The sequence below is a fragment of the Aphanomyces invadans genome, assembly GCF_000520115.1.
Source record: "Aphanomyces invadans strain NJM9701 unplaced genomic scaffold supercont1.47, whole genome shotgun sequence".
NCBI lineage: Eukaryota > Oomycota > Saprolegniomycetes > Saprolegniales > Verrucalvaceae > Aphanomyces > Aphanomyces invadans.
In genome coordinates this window covers 171,016-185,737 of record NW_008580192.1, presented here as the reverse complement: position 1 = coordinate 185,737, position 14,722 = coordinate 171,016, and the positions used below count along the sequence as shown (strand labels likewise).

The 14,722-nt window shown below is 57.8% G+C and overlaps 6 protein-coding genes across 7 annotated transcripts; 4 read left to right on the top strand and 2 right to left on the bottom strand.

The window, feature by feature from the left end:
• Nucleotides 1-66: 66 nt before the first annotated feature.
• Nucleotides 67-1,548, top strand: H310_13099 (hypothetical protein; the record flags this gene model as incomplete). The annotated part of the gene is made up of 3 exons (XM_008880469.1): nt 67-157; nt 208-371; nt 418-1,548. The coding sequence occupies 3 exons, from the start codon at nt 67-69 to the stop codon at nt 1,546-1,548; spliced, it is 1,386 nt and encodes a 461-aa protein (XP_008878691.1).
• A 1,188-nt stretch (nt 1,549-2,736) lies between these two features.
• H310_13098 (hypothetical protein) lies at nt 2,737-6,599 on the bottom strand (the record flags this gene model as incomplete). Its single annotated transcript, XM_008880468.1, has 7 exons — nt 2,737-4,386; nt 4,448-4,691; nt 4,749-4,857; nt 5,245-5,551; nt 5,616-5,673; nt 5,727-5,947; nt 6,015-6,599. The coding sequence occupies 7 exons, from the start codon at nt 6,597-6,599 to the stop codon at nt 2,737-2,739; spliced, it is 3,174 nt and encodes a 1,057-aa protein (XP_008878690.1).
• Nucleotides 6,600-6,748: 149 nt separating this feature from the next.
• Nucleotides 6,749-8,017, top strand: H310_13097. 2 transcript variants are annotated; one of them, XM_008880466.1, is made up of 5 exons: nt 6,749-7,122; nt 7,178-7,392; nt 7,442-7,628; nt 7,682-7,758; nt 7,811-8,017. In XM_008880466.1, the coding sequence occupies exons 1-5, from the start codon at nt 6,799-6,801 to the stop codon at nt 7,980-7,982; spliced, it is 975 nt and encodes a 324-aa protein (XP_008878688.1). In that variant the 5' UTR covers nt 6,749-6,798; the 3' UTR covers nt 7,983-8,017. The 2 variants fall into 2 exon arrangements, with proteins under 2 accessions (XP_008878688.1, XP_008878689.1); XM_008880467.1 differs by having other exon boundaries at nt 7,808-8,017.
• H310_13096 (hypothetical protein) lies at nt 7,962-9,573 on the bottom strand. Its single transcript, XM_008880465.1, has 5 exons — nt 8,976-9,573; nt 8,736-8,863; nt 8,617-8,677; nt 8,286-8,557; nt 7,962-8,215 (listed from the first exon to the last, which is right to left on the bottom strand). The coding sequence occupies exons 1-5, from the start codon at nt 9,568-9,570 to the stop codon at nt 8,009-8,011; spliced, it is 1,263 nt and encodes a 420-aa protein (XP_008878687.1). The 5' UTR covers nt 9,571-9,573; the 3' UTR covers nt 7,962-8,008.
• A 108-nt stretch (nt 9,574-9,681) lies between these two features.
• Nucleotides 9,682-11,194, top strand: H310_13095 (hypothetical protein). The gene is made up of 8 exons (XM_008880464.1): nt 9,682-9,788; nt 9,848-9,899; nt 9,957-10,187; nt 10,239-10,394; nt 10,471-10,572; nt 10,622-10,755; nt 10,847-10,904; nt 10,970-11,194. The coding sequence occupies exons 1-8, from the start codon at nt 9,694-9,696 to the stop codon at nt 11,159-11,161; spliced, it is 1,020 nt and encodes a 339-aa protein (XP_008878686.1). The 5' UTR covers nt 9,682-9,693; the 3' UTR covers nt 11,162-11,194.
• Nucleotides 11,195-11,255: 61 nt separating this feature from the next.
• H310_13094 (hypothetical protein) lies at nt 11,256-14,509 on the top strand (the record flags this gene model as incomplete). Its single annotated transcript, XM_008880463.1, has 17 exons — nt 11,256-11,289; nt 11,386-11,415; nt 11,475-11,500; nt 11,545-12,111; nt 12,162-12,212; nt 12,264-12,302; nt 12,352-12,387; nt 12,453-12,479; nt 12,532-12,579; nt 12,620-12,668; nt 12,714-12,812; nt 12,864-13,009; nt 13,068-13,202; nt 13,249-13,378; nt 13,440-13,573; nt 13,642-14,145; nt 14,204-14,509. The coding sequence occupies 17 exons, from the start codon at nt 11,256-11,258 to the stop codon at nt 14,507-14,509; spliced, it is 2,361 nt and encodes a 786-aa protein (XP_008878685.1).
• Between the last annotated feature and the right edge of the window lie 213 nt (nt 14,510-14,722).

The following is a 14,722-nucleotide window of genomic DNA, read 5'->3' as shown; positions in this document are numbered from 1 at the left end:
CGGTTGCTGGCACTTGTCAGCACGTTGACGACCGGTCGTTTCCCGAAACGAACGTCGTTTCAAACCATGTCGGGCATTCGCGCGGCCGTGGTCGGCGACATTGGCGTCGGCAAGTCGTCGCTCGTCCGGGCTCTCGGTGGAGAGATCGTCTGCAGAGGCATGCCACCGCCCGACATCCATGCAGCGCGTGATGTTTAACACGTCTAGATGATGGGACGGGCGTGGTGTACCAGGTCGCGGCCGCCACGGGTCGGCCCATTTGCGTCGCCGAGTGCGCGTCCCTGGCGCACTGCACCACGTTGGCCCCTCAAGTGGTCCTGCTCGCATTTGACCTGTCCCAGCCAAGCACGTTTGCCACCGCGATTGCCAAGGTAGCGCGCGCCTCGTTCGTTCTCGATGGAACTTTTCGTGGCGTAGTGGGCCGCGTTTCGTGGAGTGCCCGAGGCGACGGTCGTTTTGGTGGGATGCAAGCGCGATCTCATGACGGATGTGCTCGTGTCGGCGACTGCCAGGGACTTTGCAGCGACCGAATTTGACGGGTACTTTGAGATCTCGGCTTCTGGCAGCAGCGCCGATGTCGCGTCTCTGCGCTCCGTGCTGTTTTCTCCTTTTACGAGCGCATTGCTGCCGCCTCCTCCGCCTCTCCACACCACTTCCACGAAAGACAACGTCTCGAGCGCTTCTAGTCATGCCTTGCTTCGTGACCACATTGTGGTCAACAAGACGGCTCGCGATATCTGGCTCTTCGACAAGAGGGCGTTCGCTCAGCAGAGCCGTAACTTTGACGCGACAAGCGCGTCGAAGGGGCGCGTATTCTCGACCGCCCTGGCTTTGGCGAAGCGCCGCGACGCCGCCGCCATCGAACGAGGCCATGCCATGGCTAGTCGTCTGGCTGTTCGTGGTCGGAGGGCGGCTGTCGAGGCGGTGACTGAGAGGTCCACAACGCCCACGAAATCCATTCGCTTGACCAACTCGGACGGATCCCCTCGGACGTATTCGTTCATGCACGCAACGCAAGCCAGCACCCACCGAGCTGACGCACGGACTCGAAAGAGCAACATAGAGAACGTCGACGACGAACGCGTCAAGTCAAATGCGCCCTGGGAACCAACTCGCCGTCGCAGGTCGTGTCGGAGGCGATCCTCGCCGCTCGCAGGCGACATCGCGGCCTGCCACGCAAAGGATGCGAGTACCTGCGCTGCCGAGACCACTCGGACGAGGCCCTGTGAAGCGCGACCGTCGACGAAACAAGTTGACGTCGACAACACGGGTGACGACGGGTGCTGCAAACACTTGAACGACTCGATGCGTCCCGCCAGCCCACGGACCATAGAGCTTCAGAACGATGTCGCTGCGAGCGAGATCACCGTCGTGCCGCCGCCTTTACCAGTGGATGAATCGGGCAACTATTGCTTCATCCAGGGTGGTTCCGATCGTAATTCCTCGACGCCCGGTAGCGACACTCCACCTCGCAACGACGATGCCGCCATCACTTTCGACGACGACGATGTGCTGGGGGCGCTAGAGTCGTTTCATCTGTCCATCTAACGCAATGGCTAAAGCATGTGCAAAGTGTTGAGTAGCGGCCATCGAACGAGGGTGGCCCTGAGCGACATGGCAGTCGAGCAGGAGGGCACACCCACGTCCCGTCGCGCGTTCGTAGATGGTCGTTGCTGCCGCTTCTTTGGAATCCACCCCGCGCGATTGCAACGTGGTGAGCGCTACTCGTCGTCGCGATCGAGACTGCGCAGCTGCACTTGGATCGACAGATGCGCTCACGGTGTTTCTGGTCCGTTTCATAGCGTAGTGGGCAACCGTGGTCTGTAGCTGCTCGTTCGAGTCATTTGAGCGGCGCATCCTCTTTGCCTTCGACACATGCGAGCCGCGTCTTCGACGAGCCCCTCGGTGCCGTGCGTGTCTAGAACTGGCACAGCCGACTTGCGCAACCAATTTTCCAGCCCATTGGACAGTAACCGATGGGAAACGTAGTAGCACGTGCCGGGGCATGGCCGAGTTGGCGCGCCATCCATCACGCAAGCACAGGACGGCGGGCGGTGGATGCGGTCCCGAGCCCCATTCCCAAGTACAAAGTGCTTATCGTCGGAGGTGCGAGCGTCGGCAAGTCGACCATCTTTCGCTGTCTTTTGCATGTCGTCACGAATGGCGACATGAATGCCGCGTCCCCTCTTGCCGTTGGTGGTGCGACAGGTCCGAGCCCGTCGTCTTTGCCGCTGCTGACTTTGTGCAATAGTGAACATTGGGGTCAAGGTTGTCGACATGGAATGCTACGGGCCGATGGTAGTCGAGGTATCTGAGCGCCGGCACGATGTCCGATTCATCCCGTCGTCTGCTAGCTGTGGGATGTGCCGGCAACGCACGACAAATCGAGTCAAAAGCAGCTCTACTTTGGCGACCTCGACGGCGTGCTTTTCGTCCACAGCGCCGTGAATGCCTCGAGCTTCATCCACGTCCAATTGTACCATGCAATGCTCATCGAGCCGTCGCAACTTTCCGCTCTGCCGGCTATGCTCGTGCTTCAAAACAAATCTGACGACTCGATCAACGCGCCAGCCGCGGTGTCTCAAGCTCAGTGGCTCGCGGACCACAACCTGGCGCAGGTGAACGTGTCGGCCAAGCTGAATCTGGGGTTGCTGGCCGCCCTGCGACGATTGCTCGGAGACATCGCTGCTGCACACTCGTCGACACGAACCGCGACCAACCGACCAAACGACAGCATTACGTGATAAATTCTTCGTCTATGTCGTCAAAGTCGTTGCCATGATTGGCAATCGAGTGCTGCCTGTTGGTTCCTTCGGGAACAACAGGCGCTGGGGATGGAATGGATGGCGTCGCGATGCCAAGCGGTGCATCGTGGTCCGTTCGGCCAAATACGAAAGCATCGTCGCTGGATCGACGCGTGAAGGGACCTCTCGCGTCATTCACTTCGTAGCGGTCGCGCCGAATGCACCCGGACGCCGCGCCAAACTTCATTCGTGACGAGAACGCGGGGGACGTGATTGTCGTCGCCTCTGCGTCCTGCACGTGGCCACTGCTCTGGGGCATATTTTGAATCGGCGCAACCACGTCGTCTGCGCTCGACGATACGATGCGACTGCTCTCATCGACCTTTTCCATGATGTTTTCCACGGACGATGTCGTCGGGACTTCGTCAATGTGGTTGAGTTGGGGGTACGGATTCACGGACGCATCCAACGAAGCAGACATGGACAAAAGTTGCGTGCCCGAGTCGAGTGGCGTCGTGGCGGGAAGCGGGCGAACGTGGACGGCGTTATCCGTGGATGTGCTTTGGGTGGTCGTGATGTCGGGCGCCGACGCAGCGACAAGATCTTCCCCGTGTTCGGGAGCCACGTCTTCGTTTTCGAGTGGCATCTTTGGTTCCTCGACGGCCGGTGCGTCGAATCGCATCGTGGTGTGTTCTGGGGAAGATGGAACTGGTGCAACAATCGTTGGTGGAGCACAGTCCAGCGCTGCGCTTTCGGTGGAAGGGCGACCGCCATGACGGTTCGACATGGACGCCAAGGTTGCTGCACACACCTCACGTGCGCCGTCGGCATCGACGTCGATGGCGGTAGGTACAGGCACTACGATACTGTCGTCGCTCGTCCCTCCGACCACCATGATACGGTTCCGGGTCGTGAATTCGACCGATACGTCGTGGCGATTTCGAGATGGTATGACCAAAGACGAGCTGTCCCCTTGGTCCAACTCGATGGATCGATTACCACCATCCCTGTCATGGCCAAGTGGTAAAATCGGTTCTGGTTTTTCATGGAGAGCGTCATGTCTTTGCTGCGCTGCTTGTGGCCGCGACGCGTCATCGACAATCACTCGCTCGAAGCGACTTGTAGGCGGCTGAGGGGACGAGGGAGGCGTCGCCTGGTCGTCTGGCTCCTTCTGAGCCCTGGCGCGGTGGTCTTTTCGTGTCCCAGAGATCATCGCATGACACTGTGTTTGGTTTGCCGTAGCGACTGGTGTCGATGGTGTGGAGAGAGTTTCTGGGAATGAAACAAATTGGGTTCCTGCTACTTGTGGACTCGTCTTTGCAGGTTGTTCACAAAGTGGTGAAGCTTCAGCACCCAGTGGAGGTGTTGTGATTGTTGTTAGTTTTGATGCAAGTGGAGCACGTGACTGCGCGAGTGTGCTGGCAGGGTCGCTGGAGGGGCCGGTGGGCTTGGTACGCGTGTCAGTGGTGTGTTTGTGCTTCAAAATGCGTGATATCCATTCGTTTTGAAGCCCTTCCCGTCGTTCAATACGTGCTTGGATGGATTGCAACATATTGCTGCGGTGCTGTTCCGACGGAACCCACTGAGCCTCCAACAGCGCTTGGACTTTGCCATCCATGTCGACCATGCGCTCGAGCACAGCCTACAGATCCCAAACACCCTCGCACGTCACGAATGAGTTTTCATGCGCCATGAAGGCATACCACGGGCAACACGTGCAAATGGCTCGTGTACGCCGAAATCGCCGCATCATGCTGGGTATCCGTCAGAGAAGTAGAGTGACCTTGACCACTGAATCGCGCCGTGGCGTCATGGAGCTTCTTGAGATGGGCCGTGATTGCGTCGTTCACGGAGGCGTCGTCGTGGGGCCAGACACTGGTCAAGAATGGCCGCCGAGCAAGTGGCACTGCTGCTGACACCCGAGTGCCGCGAGGACTTGCACATGCTCTGGTGAATGAAGTCAGCAAGGTGTGTTGGTGTGCCCAAAGGAATGCGTTGATGTACCTCTCTGCTCTCTGGAATATCAAGTCGATCGCATCCTCGATAAACGTTTCGACCAGTTCCGCCGGTACGTGTGCGGGTTTGGAGATAGGGGCTGGCTCCTCGAGTTGGACTGCCACGGCGGTGTGTCTATAGTCTCTGGTGGGTTCGGCTTGCACAACAACCGCAGGAACTGGACCAGCACGAGCCAAAGTCACTTCGTGTGGAGGTAGAGCAAAGGCAGGATCGATGAAAGGCGGCAACGTCATTGGTTGAGGGTCTGTCTCCACGGCTGCGTCTCTTTTGGAAGGTGCCACCACAAGCGTTGACGTGGGGAGGGGAGCTGGTTCCATCATTGCCTCCGTTTGGGATGCTGCATGAACTCGTTCAGGCGCTGGTGGCGCAGAGATTTGTACAACATCTGCGATCAACGGGCTCCCTTGTAAGGCCGCAATCATCAGTTCTGCCTCACACGCGGCGCTATGGGTGGTGACGGGTGATTCGTTCTTTGTTTGAGTACCCACGTCGTTCATAGCGGGCTTAGCATGGTTCACGGGCACTGTGCTGGTGGTAGTGGCAATGTCGTGCTTGATTCGTTCGTGTGCGACGAGCAACGCTGTATACTGGTCGTGCTGAGCCTTCATATCTGCCCTCGCGATGGCTAGCGCTTCCTTTGCATGCTCTAGCGCCACCTCGAGCCGCTGGATGGTTCGTATCGTGGCTGGGTCATCCGTCGTCGGTGGCCCTGCAGTTGTTCGAACCATCTCGAGCTGGTGGCACTTGGTTTCTAATTGATAGACTTGATCTTGCAATAGCTTTACTCGATTCTGCACAGTGCGACAGGATATGTGAACCAGGTTGGTTGACTGCACAGGTGGTATTGGTACGTACAATGGCCTCGTCCCTTTCAGTTCGACATGCCACCACCTGTCGCTGTGTCTCTTCGACTCTACACACCACGACGACTACCATGAACGAGGAGCTATACACTGAGTAACTTGCCGCCATTGTAAGTCTGATCGCGCAAGCTTGAGTTCGTTCGCCACACCCCGCTCGACGGCCAGCTCGTTTTGAAGCACTTTGAAAGTGTCTGCGTTTTCGACAACAACTTGCTTCATGTGCACTTCGTGTTGCGCAAGAAGTAGTTCAAGCTTCGTCACCAAACCAGTCTCGGCTGCTTGGTAGTTCGAGCGCTGGGGACTTGACTTTGTCGGATCACCTCCCTGGGAAGATAGTCCGTCGGAATTAAAGGGTTGAATAATGGTCGTAGAAATGTGTGTTCAATGGTACCTCTGGCAAGTTGGCATGGCGTCTGTCAATATGCTTGAGCAAGTAGTCCTGGGTCCCAAATGCTTTGCCGCAAAAGGCACAGAGATGTGCGACCTTGGGCATTGTCGTGTCAGATGGATGGGACGTCAGCTTGGCCTCTGAGGCTGCGAACATGGCTTCGACTGCAGCGATGGTATGTGGAGAACACCCCTGGGCATGTAAAACTTGGCTGCAGCTTTTGAGCAGCGTTGTGCAGCGTGCGAGCTGGGCCTTGACTGCCTTCATCTCTGACTTGGTTTCCTTGAGTTTTGTCCGAAACGTATCACGTTCGTTCGAGATGGTAATCAAGTCCTCTTGCAGCACGTGCATGTCGTACGCATCTCCTTTTCTGCACTCGATGAAAGTCTCCACCACCAACTGCAAGATACGAATGAGTTTGCACGATAAATGTGGCGAGGTGCACGCTGCCTCCGTCACCAGCGCATACGTCAACGACGGCACCATCTCCTGGAGCAATGCTGTGTCAATTTCGTTCAAGTTGAATGCTTCGACGAGACGCCAGTCCATGTCGAGCATACGCCGCTCAAACGCGAAGCCCGGACGCATGTCCCCAAGATTCGCGCTGCGCTCCCAACGTCGTCGTCCTTTTTTGAATTGGTAGTTATCCGGATACAATCTTTATCCGGGATCATCCGGATAAAGTGGTTATCCGGCCTTTGGGGATGAAGGACACTGATTGGCCAGTCTTTAATCCGGATTGACCGATTTCCAATCAGGTCGCCGCCGCGCTTGTCCAACTGGCGGGATGGCGACAGTCGTCGTGGATGCGGCAAACGTAGCGACGGTCTCGGGTGGGAACCTCCGCGTACAAAGACTGGAAGCTGCGCTAGACTACTTTCAACGGCGCAACGTACGCTGTATTGCGTTCGCGCCCCGGTACTGGATCGACGGCAACACAGTGTTCAACGACGAAGAGAGCAAGAAAGTGCTGCAAAGCCTCGTCAACAACGACACACTTGTCCTCACACCTCCTCAAGCGCACGACGACTTTTATGTCATTGACTACGCCACCAAGTATGACGGGTATGTCGTCTCAAACGACATGTTTCGCGATCACGTCATGCACAAGGTGAGGGGAGTTGTTGCTATGTGTCAGAGTCATGCTCACAAGGAAATACTTGTAGCGCCGGTTCAACGGCCACACGCTCACGGTCGACTGGGTGAAGGCTCGGTGCATCGATTTTACGTTTGTAGGTCTTGAGTTCCTCCCGAATTCGCAGCTCATGGACAAAGTGCTGCATCACGTGCCTCGTGCGATTGATCCCGCCATTGCATCGTCCACATCGATCAGTCCATCGGCACATTCCCAAAACTCGTCCATTCAAGTTGTGCCATCTTCGTACGATGTCATGATCCTGCCTTGTGTCTGATTGTTTTCGGTCCATCAGATCTATGGGTCGTTTGGCCGACATGGCGACCGAAGATGGTGACGTTGACATGGGCGGAGGCCATCACGACGTCTGTTTCAACGCTAAACGAGTAGTTGACATGTCGGAAGCCGTCTACATCGACGTCCCGATGCCGATTGTGACCCTCCTCCACGACAACGACGATGCAGGTTTGAAATACTTCCAGGTCGGTGGCATTTTCGTTTCAGTGCATCGAGTGTTGATGGCAGTTGCGCGCAGGAGCTTTCTGGAACATACATGCAACTCCCACGGGCCGTGCCTCTCGGGAAAGACACCACGAAGCTCAGTATCCACGGGTGCGTTTTCCATCCGCCGCCCTCTTTTTTCATGGTGTGTGGTTGGCAGAAGTCGAGAAGCGTGTGAGCGAGCGATGCACGCTGTCCATTCATTTCTGCTTGAATACTTCCACCAACACAACCACGTGCAGCAACCCACTGCGCAAGTGCCGCTACAACCATCGAGTCAACCAACCTGCCCGCCACAGCTCCCCCACCAGCATCCATACTACACGATGAAATAACAAGTTCGTTTGATGCGATGCCCGTGTCATTTCCAGCTCTTCTTGTACTCGTTTCCGTCGACCACGCCATGCTTCTTGGGCTCTTTTTTCTCCTCGCGCTGCCACCCGACGTTCTTCGGCAACGTCTTGACCTTCTTGTTCGGATCCGACTGGACGCCAAGCCAGTTGGCCATGCGCTTGTCGCGGCGTTCAGCCTGGGACCACTCCTTGTCGTGGAGGTACGCTGCTTTTTCCTACCGCCATCGCACGATTCCCTGTCAGACTCTACCGACGCCCTTCAGCCAAAGCAGTCAAACACGTCACCTTTTCCTTCTCGGCCTCCTCCTGTTCGACTTCGCGACGGCGCTGCTTGAGCTCGCGCGCCTCGACGTTCCGCCGACGGTTTTCGCTGTCCGCAAACGCCTTGAGCACGGCCTTCTCGTTCAGGTCGTTGATGTCGGGCAGTTGGTCGACGCGAAACTTTTTCAGTTTTTGCTTGCGCTCGACCGCCACCGCCTCGATCGCGTTCTCGATCATGCGCATACAAGTCTTTCGACGGTCTTCGTTGGTCATTTGGTCATGCGCTTTTTTGATCTCTAGTACGCGGCGATGAGCGTCGACGGACTCCGTCGAGATAACCAAGCCATCGTCGTACCTTCGAACGCTTCTCGCGCGCGCGGATCGGGGTTTTTATCTGGATGGACCATCGCCGACAGCTAGTAGGGATTCGCGGGTGAGAAGGCGGTGCAGAAGCATCGGAGCACTTGAAGATACCTTTCTATAATGCTGCTTGATCTCTTCGTCTGTCGCGTCCGTGTCGAGCATGAGCACGCGGAAGGGATTCAAATTGATCCATTCAAAGTGCGGCTGCAAGAGCCGAATGATCTGACCCTCCGGCGTTCCTGTGAATAGGAAACGTGAGAGCCATTGCGGCGACGAGAGACTGAAACGAATGACAAGGTCAAGCAGATACATGCAGAAGACATTTTGAGGATGTGATACCGAAGTCCGTACCAAAGTCCACGGGAGGTTTGATGCGCTCGACTGGTTCGGGTTTCTTGACTGTGTTCGCTTGGTCTTCGAGCGCTTCGACTTCGTCCATGAACGACGCCAAGAGCGCTTCTTCGTCGGCCTTTGCTTTCGCCTCAGCCTCGTGTGCCTGTCGAATTGCCTCCTTTTCAGCGTTTTCCTTCTTTAGCTGCAACGAGTATGCTTCGTGCGCGACTTGCACGGCTTCGATGGCTTCTTGCAGCGACGTGTTGCCAGGATCCTTTTCCAGCCCGCGGAAGTACGTTTGCTTGGCCATGTCAAATCGATTCAACGCGTGTTCGGCCGCCCCCTTACGCATGTATCCCTTCCACCAATTCGGTTTGCTTTCGATGCAAGCTTCGGCATCTCGCAGCGCTTTCGTCTTGGAGTCGTTGCTCAAGTGCGCGGCACTGCGGTTGCTCAGGTAAATCGCGTTCGTAGGGTCCAGGTCCAGCGCACACGTGTACAAACGAATCGCTTCGGCGTAGTTCTTCTCCTTCAGGGCCGCATTCCCGTCGTTCTTGAACTGCTCGGCCTGCGCCAGTGCCGCGCGAAGTGCGTCGTCTTCCGTTTGGTCCATGGCGTGTTATGGAGTGTTAGCTTCGAATTTGAATAGGGATATCGAAGTTCGAAGGAAATGTCGAATTTCATACCAGCCAATCAAAACGTGGAATGAATATTCAAAGGTTGCCACCATACAAACATGTCGGGTACGCCAAGCAAATCTGCTCCGGCGCCAGCGGGAGGTCGCGGCAGCGGGCCTCAAGTCAAGGTGGAAGGAGGTGCCACCCGTCTAACGTAAGCGATAGGCATGCTTCCTCGTTTTGCCATATCTCAGACTCTGATGTTCCGCGTAGGTCGCTGCGCTCGACAGACGCGACAGCGTCTGGAGCGGCGCGCAAACCAAAGGTAAACTGGTCGTGGCCCGAGGGACGCAATTCGTTCGTTCAAGCACACGTGTGATAGTTTATTCCGCGAGTTCAAAAACGGTCCCAGCCAGGCGACAGCGAGTCCGCAGCGGCGAAACCTGCAAAGCCAACATTTCAACCGCGAGGGTCGACTTCAGGTGAATTTGGAAGCCGCGGGGAGCGCGGAGATCGTGGTGGGCGCGGTGGACGAGGTGGGCGTGGATTCGATGGCCGAGGTCGTGCAGGAGGCCGCGGTTCCAATCGTAGCGTCAATTTGCCCGCGCCCAAGGTCCGTCCACCAACTGCATCACTGTTCCATGATCAACTCATGCTACATTAGGTTGCATTTGTTGGCTCCATGGCTGCCGGGTCGTCGGTGAGCTCTGGCGGGAACGTTGCCAAGGCGAAGAAGCCACAGTCGACCGAAGTGGGCATTAGTCTGTTGGAAGACGGCATGGAAGCGGTTCAAGTCGAGGAACTTGACGAGCCCACGCAGGTAGGACACTCTCCGCCGCTACGACGGCGCTGCTCTCGCGCCACTGGCAAAACTTCTCTCATTTCCTGGGGAGTAGTGGCCTCCGGTTGTCGAGTCTCCCATGCAACCCATGGAACTACCGTTCGGTCGTCCGCACCGACACAATGGCGATGCTGGAGGCGATGTCTTTTGCGATGACGTACGTTGCCACATGCACGGGTGTATGATCTCACCCGTGCTATCTTCAGACTGGAGCGTTCGTCGCTGCAAACGACACGTTGTTTTTTGTGCAATTGCCCACGACGTTGCCATATGCCTCCCCCGCGGCGGCACCTGCGGATGGCAAGGACGGAGCAACAGAAATCAAGGCGCCGAATCACGGGTATGTTTGGTCCGCCAAGCGTGCACAGGACGAGATGGCGGCTCGCACCATCGACATCCACGTGCCAGTTGAACATACGGCATGTTTGTAGAGCGGACGATCTGTTTGACAAGTCGCTGTTGTCGATGCCTGGGGGGTATTTGGGCAAGGTACGATCGTTTGTACCACGTGCTAGCCACCGCTCGTGCATCGCTGACCTGGCTGTGCATGCCAGATCAACATCCACAAGTCGGGCAAGGCCGTGTTGGTTTTGGGGGACAAGACGTTCGAGTTGGCCGCGGGGCAGCCGCCGGCGTGTTACGAGGAAGTGGTGTCGATCGATGTGAAGGACAAGCTCTTCTCGATGCTCGGGCCCATCGCGACGCACCTCGTGGTCACCCCCGACTTTGAATCATTATTGCAATAATATGAAACCGTCCGTGGAAACCGATTACACGAGTGTAACTGTCGAGGTCGTTTCCCACATAAGTGGATCCGCGGCGAGACGAGGTCACGTTGAGATGGCAGCGCCACCCGGCAGTGGACCGCCGCCTGGTAAGACAATCCCGTGCATCCACATCGCATGCTCGTGATGGAGCAACAGTTCGCTTCATTCGCATATTCTGACGCGACGTGGCTCTGCATGTCCAGGTCTCCCTCCAGCGCGCGGCCCGCCGCCAGGTACGATGCACCACACTCCTTTATCATCCACGTGCAGCGGTTAAGCTCTCTTCAGGTAGTGGATTCGCAGGCACGGCGCCACCCGGTGAGAAATTACAACCTATCAATCGACTAAACCGGTACTCATAGGACTTGGAGGGCCTCCTCCTGTTGGCCGAGGACCACCTCCCGGACCACCGCGAGGGACGGGACCACCCGGAAGCTTTCCAGGAGGAACTCCGCCACCAGGACCACCTGGACGAGGACCGCCTCCGGGAGCCCCACCTGGTCGAGGGCCGCCACCGGGAGCGCCGCCTGGACGAGGACCGCCGCCCGGAGCCCCACCTGGACGAGGACCGCCGCCCGGAGCTCCACCTGGACGAGGTCCTCCACCAGGTGCTCCTCCTGGTCGAGGGCCGCCACCGGGAGCGCCCCCAGGACGAGGTCCACCGCCTGGAGCCCCACCTGGACGAGGACCTCCACCTGGTGCACCCCCTGGAGGCCCTCCGGGCGGACCACCGCGAGGACCTCCGCCTGGTGCACCCCCTGGAGGCCCTCCGGGTGGACCACCGCGAGGTCCACCGCCTGGGGCTCCTCCTGGAGGTGTTCCAGGAGGGCCACCCCGAGGTCCGCCACCAGGTGGCCCGCCGGGAGGACCACCGCGAGGACCACCGTCTGGCGGACCGCCCGGTGCCCCGCCACGAGGCCCCCCTCCAGGTACTTTTGAAGTGCCTGATATTTGCAGTATGTTTGAGTGACCCAAATAGGGATGCCCCCCGGAGGTCCACCCGGCGCTCCCCCACGAGGCCCGCCGCCAGGTTGATTTGGAATGGACCTGGTGCAATGCAGAGATTTACGCGAATTCGTAGGAATGCCACCCGGCGGCCCACCTGGTGGCCCACCCAGAGGTAACTATGCATCTGGTCCAACAAGGCGATTGAGTGAAGATTTGGGCAGGTCCGCCAGGCGCTCCACCTCCTGGAATGCCGCCAGGTACCTACGCTACTCGTTTAAGCTCACGATACAGTGCTGAATTGTCCGCTTGTTACGATGCGCAGGCCGAGGCCCTCCCGGCATGCCCCCTGGTGCGTTATCTATCCTTTGCGGTTCGAAGCCTCACAAATATTCTAATCACAGGCGGCCCCCCACGAGGCCCCCCAGGCATGCCTCCGAGAGGCCCACCAGGTAAACTGCCCCCTTCGTCAAAACCTGAGCTGTGTTGCAGGTGCCCCGCCCCCAGGAATACCGCCCCGTGGACCGCCAGGTAAAGTTCGGTTGATGTGAATATGGCAGGGATGAGTTTCTAACCGTTGTCAAAGGGATGCCTCCTGGCATGATGCCGAGAGGGCCACCAGGAATGCCGCCTCGAGGGCCGCCTGGCATGAGGCCTCCAGGGATGCCCGGAGGTGGTCCACCCGGTGCGTTCACTTGCATGTCCCAAGAGCGGAGGTGTTCATTTCCGTGCTTAGGAGGGGTCCCACCTGGCGCAGTGCCGCGGTTTGGGAAGCTTTCCGTCAAGTTGCTCAAGGGGTTGGAGCTCAAGAGCTTGGGCACGTTGCAAACCGCCGACCCGTATTGTAAGGTCACAGTCGGCACCCAGACCTTCCAGACCAAGGTAAGCAACCTCAAGCGGTGCCGCCATGCGCTGAACGCTGTCGTTCGTGATGGTGCAGGTGCACGAGAAGGGCGGGAAGACCCCAACGTGGAACGAAACGTTTGAGTTTAGCATCTCGACCGAGAAGGAGCTGATCATGGAGGTGTACGACAAGGAGCAAAATGGCAATGACCGGTTCATGGGCCAAACCCGCGTACGACATGGATATCGTGTGTGGGAGCGTCATGGTGGCATGGCAGGTCGACTTGATTGCGTGGATTGCAAAAGGCGGATTCGAAGGCGACATATCCATAAAAGACGAGCAAAACCAAGACGCGGGGAAGGTCGCCGCCGTCGTCAAGTTCACAAAGCCCGTCGTGGGGCCCGCGGGTGCGTCGCGTTCTTCAACGTGGTCATGGCGCACTGGGCGAAAAACATCGCTTGCCCGTAGGTCCCGTCAAAGCGCCCCCGCAAATCATTCCAGGGGCGGTTGCTCCGCCGCAAGGGGCGGGGGCACCCCCCGCCGCCCCCGCAGAGCCTCCTCGCGACCCGAACGGCAAATTCAGCGACAGCGAAATCCTCGAAGTAGGCCCAGCTATCCCCCACCGATTCGACGAGCATGTGCACTGACGCAAACGCCATGGCCCCACTAGGCGTTCAAGGCATTCGACCTGGACCACAACAATTACGTTGGGGCGGCCGAGATTCGCCACGTTCTGATTAACATTGGCGAAAGCCCGACGGACGAAGAAGTCGACGAAATGATCCGCATGGTCGACATCGACGGCGATGGGCAAGTCTCGTTCGATGAATTCTACAAAATGGTCACGGGGGGCAAGGAACCCCCGGCAGGGTTGTTCTCGCCGGCGGCCGGGGACGACCCCGCGGCGACGTCGGCCGTCTCGGGTGCCGCCTCGTCGATCCAACTCCGTAACGAGCGCAAGAACACGCTGGAAGAGTTCTCCCAGGACAACAACATCAAGCCCGAATCGGTCAAGAAAGCTTTCAAGCGGTTCCAAGCCACCGACAAGGATGGGTCGGGCCAAATCGACTACACCGAGTTTTGCGAGATCATGCTGGTGGACCCGTCGCCGCAGTGCGAGAAGCTGTTTGGGCTGTTCGACAACGACAAGGTTGGGCGCATCGACGTGCGCGAGGTACGGTCGTTCGACTTCTCCTGGCCACTCGTTTATGCGCGCGCGACATCCTGTCTAGTTTTTGATTGCGCTGTCCAACTTTTGCGGCGCCGAGAAGGAGGAGAAGCTCAAGTTTGCGTTCATGGTGTTCGATGACGACGGAAACGGCGTCCTGTCCAAGATGGAGCTCATGAAGATCCTCAAGGCCAACCACATGGCATCCAACGAATCCGAGGTGTCCCGAAAAGCCGACACGATCATGTCCCAAGGCGACAAGGACGGCGACGGCGTCATTACGTTCGATGAATTCGCCGTCGTGAGCAAGAAGTTCCCCAACATCCTTTTCCCCGCGTACACGTTGACCCAGCAAGCGGATCCAAAATAAGATGTGACTGTGTGTGCATCTCGTTGTTGTAGTCTCATGAGGTCGTGCATGCCGGCGCAATACGGAGGGAGGCTCTGCGGCGAGCCGTCAAACACTGCCGTCGTCTGTGTCCCGTTGACGAAGTTGCGGCACTAGCTTGTAGCTCGTGGTGGAGACGACAGGAGCTGCTTTGTGGGACTGTCTTTATTTGTGAGCACGTCGGTTGGCTTGTGG

Excerpts from the sequence above, each read along its gene's own strand:
- H310_13096 (XM_008880465.1), bottom strand. The coding sequence starts at position 9,570 with ATGGACCAAACGGAAGACGACGCACTTCGCGCGGCACTGGCGCAGGCC. Across the intron at positions 8,678-8,735 it reads TCAAGCAGCATTATAGAAAG|CTGTCGGCGATGGTCCATCC; the intron begins GTATCTTCAAGT and ends AATCCCTACTAG. Across the intron at positions 8,216-8,285 it reads AGGAGGCCGAGAAGGAAAAG|GAAAAAGCAGCGTACCTCCA; the intron begins GTGACGTGTTTG and ends CGATGGCGGTAG.
- H310_13097 (XM_008880467.1), top strand. The coding sequence starts at position 6,799 with ATGGCGACAGTCGTCGTGGATGCGGCAAACGTAGCGACGGTCTCGGGT. Across the intron at positions 7,123-7,177 it reads GCGATCACGTCATGCACAAG|CGCCGGTTCAACGGCCACAC; the intron begins GTGAGGGGAGTT and ends AAATACTTGTAG. Across the intron at positions 7,759-7,807 it reads ACGAAGCTCAGTATCCACGG|AAGTCGAGAAGCGTGTGAGC; the intron begins GTGCGTTTTCCA and ends TGTGGTTGGCAG.
- H310_13095 (XM_008880464.1), top strand. The coding sequence starts at position 9,694 with ATGTCGGGTACGCCAAGCAAATCTGCTCCGGCGCCAGCGGGAGGTCGC. Across the intron at positions 10,188-10,238 it reads TCAATTTGCCCGCGCCCAAG|GTTGCATTTGTTGGCTCCAT; the intron begins GTCCGTCCACCA and ends ATGCTACATTAG. Across the intron at positions 10,756-10,846 it reads ATCAAGGCGCCGAATCACGG|AGCGGACGATCTGTTTGACA; the intron begins GTATGTTTGGTC and ends GCATGTTTGTAG.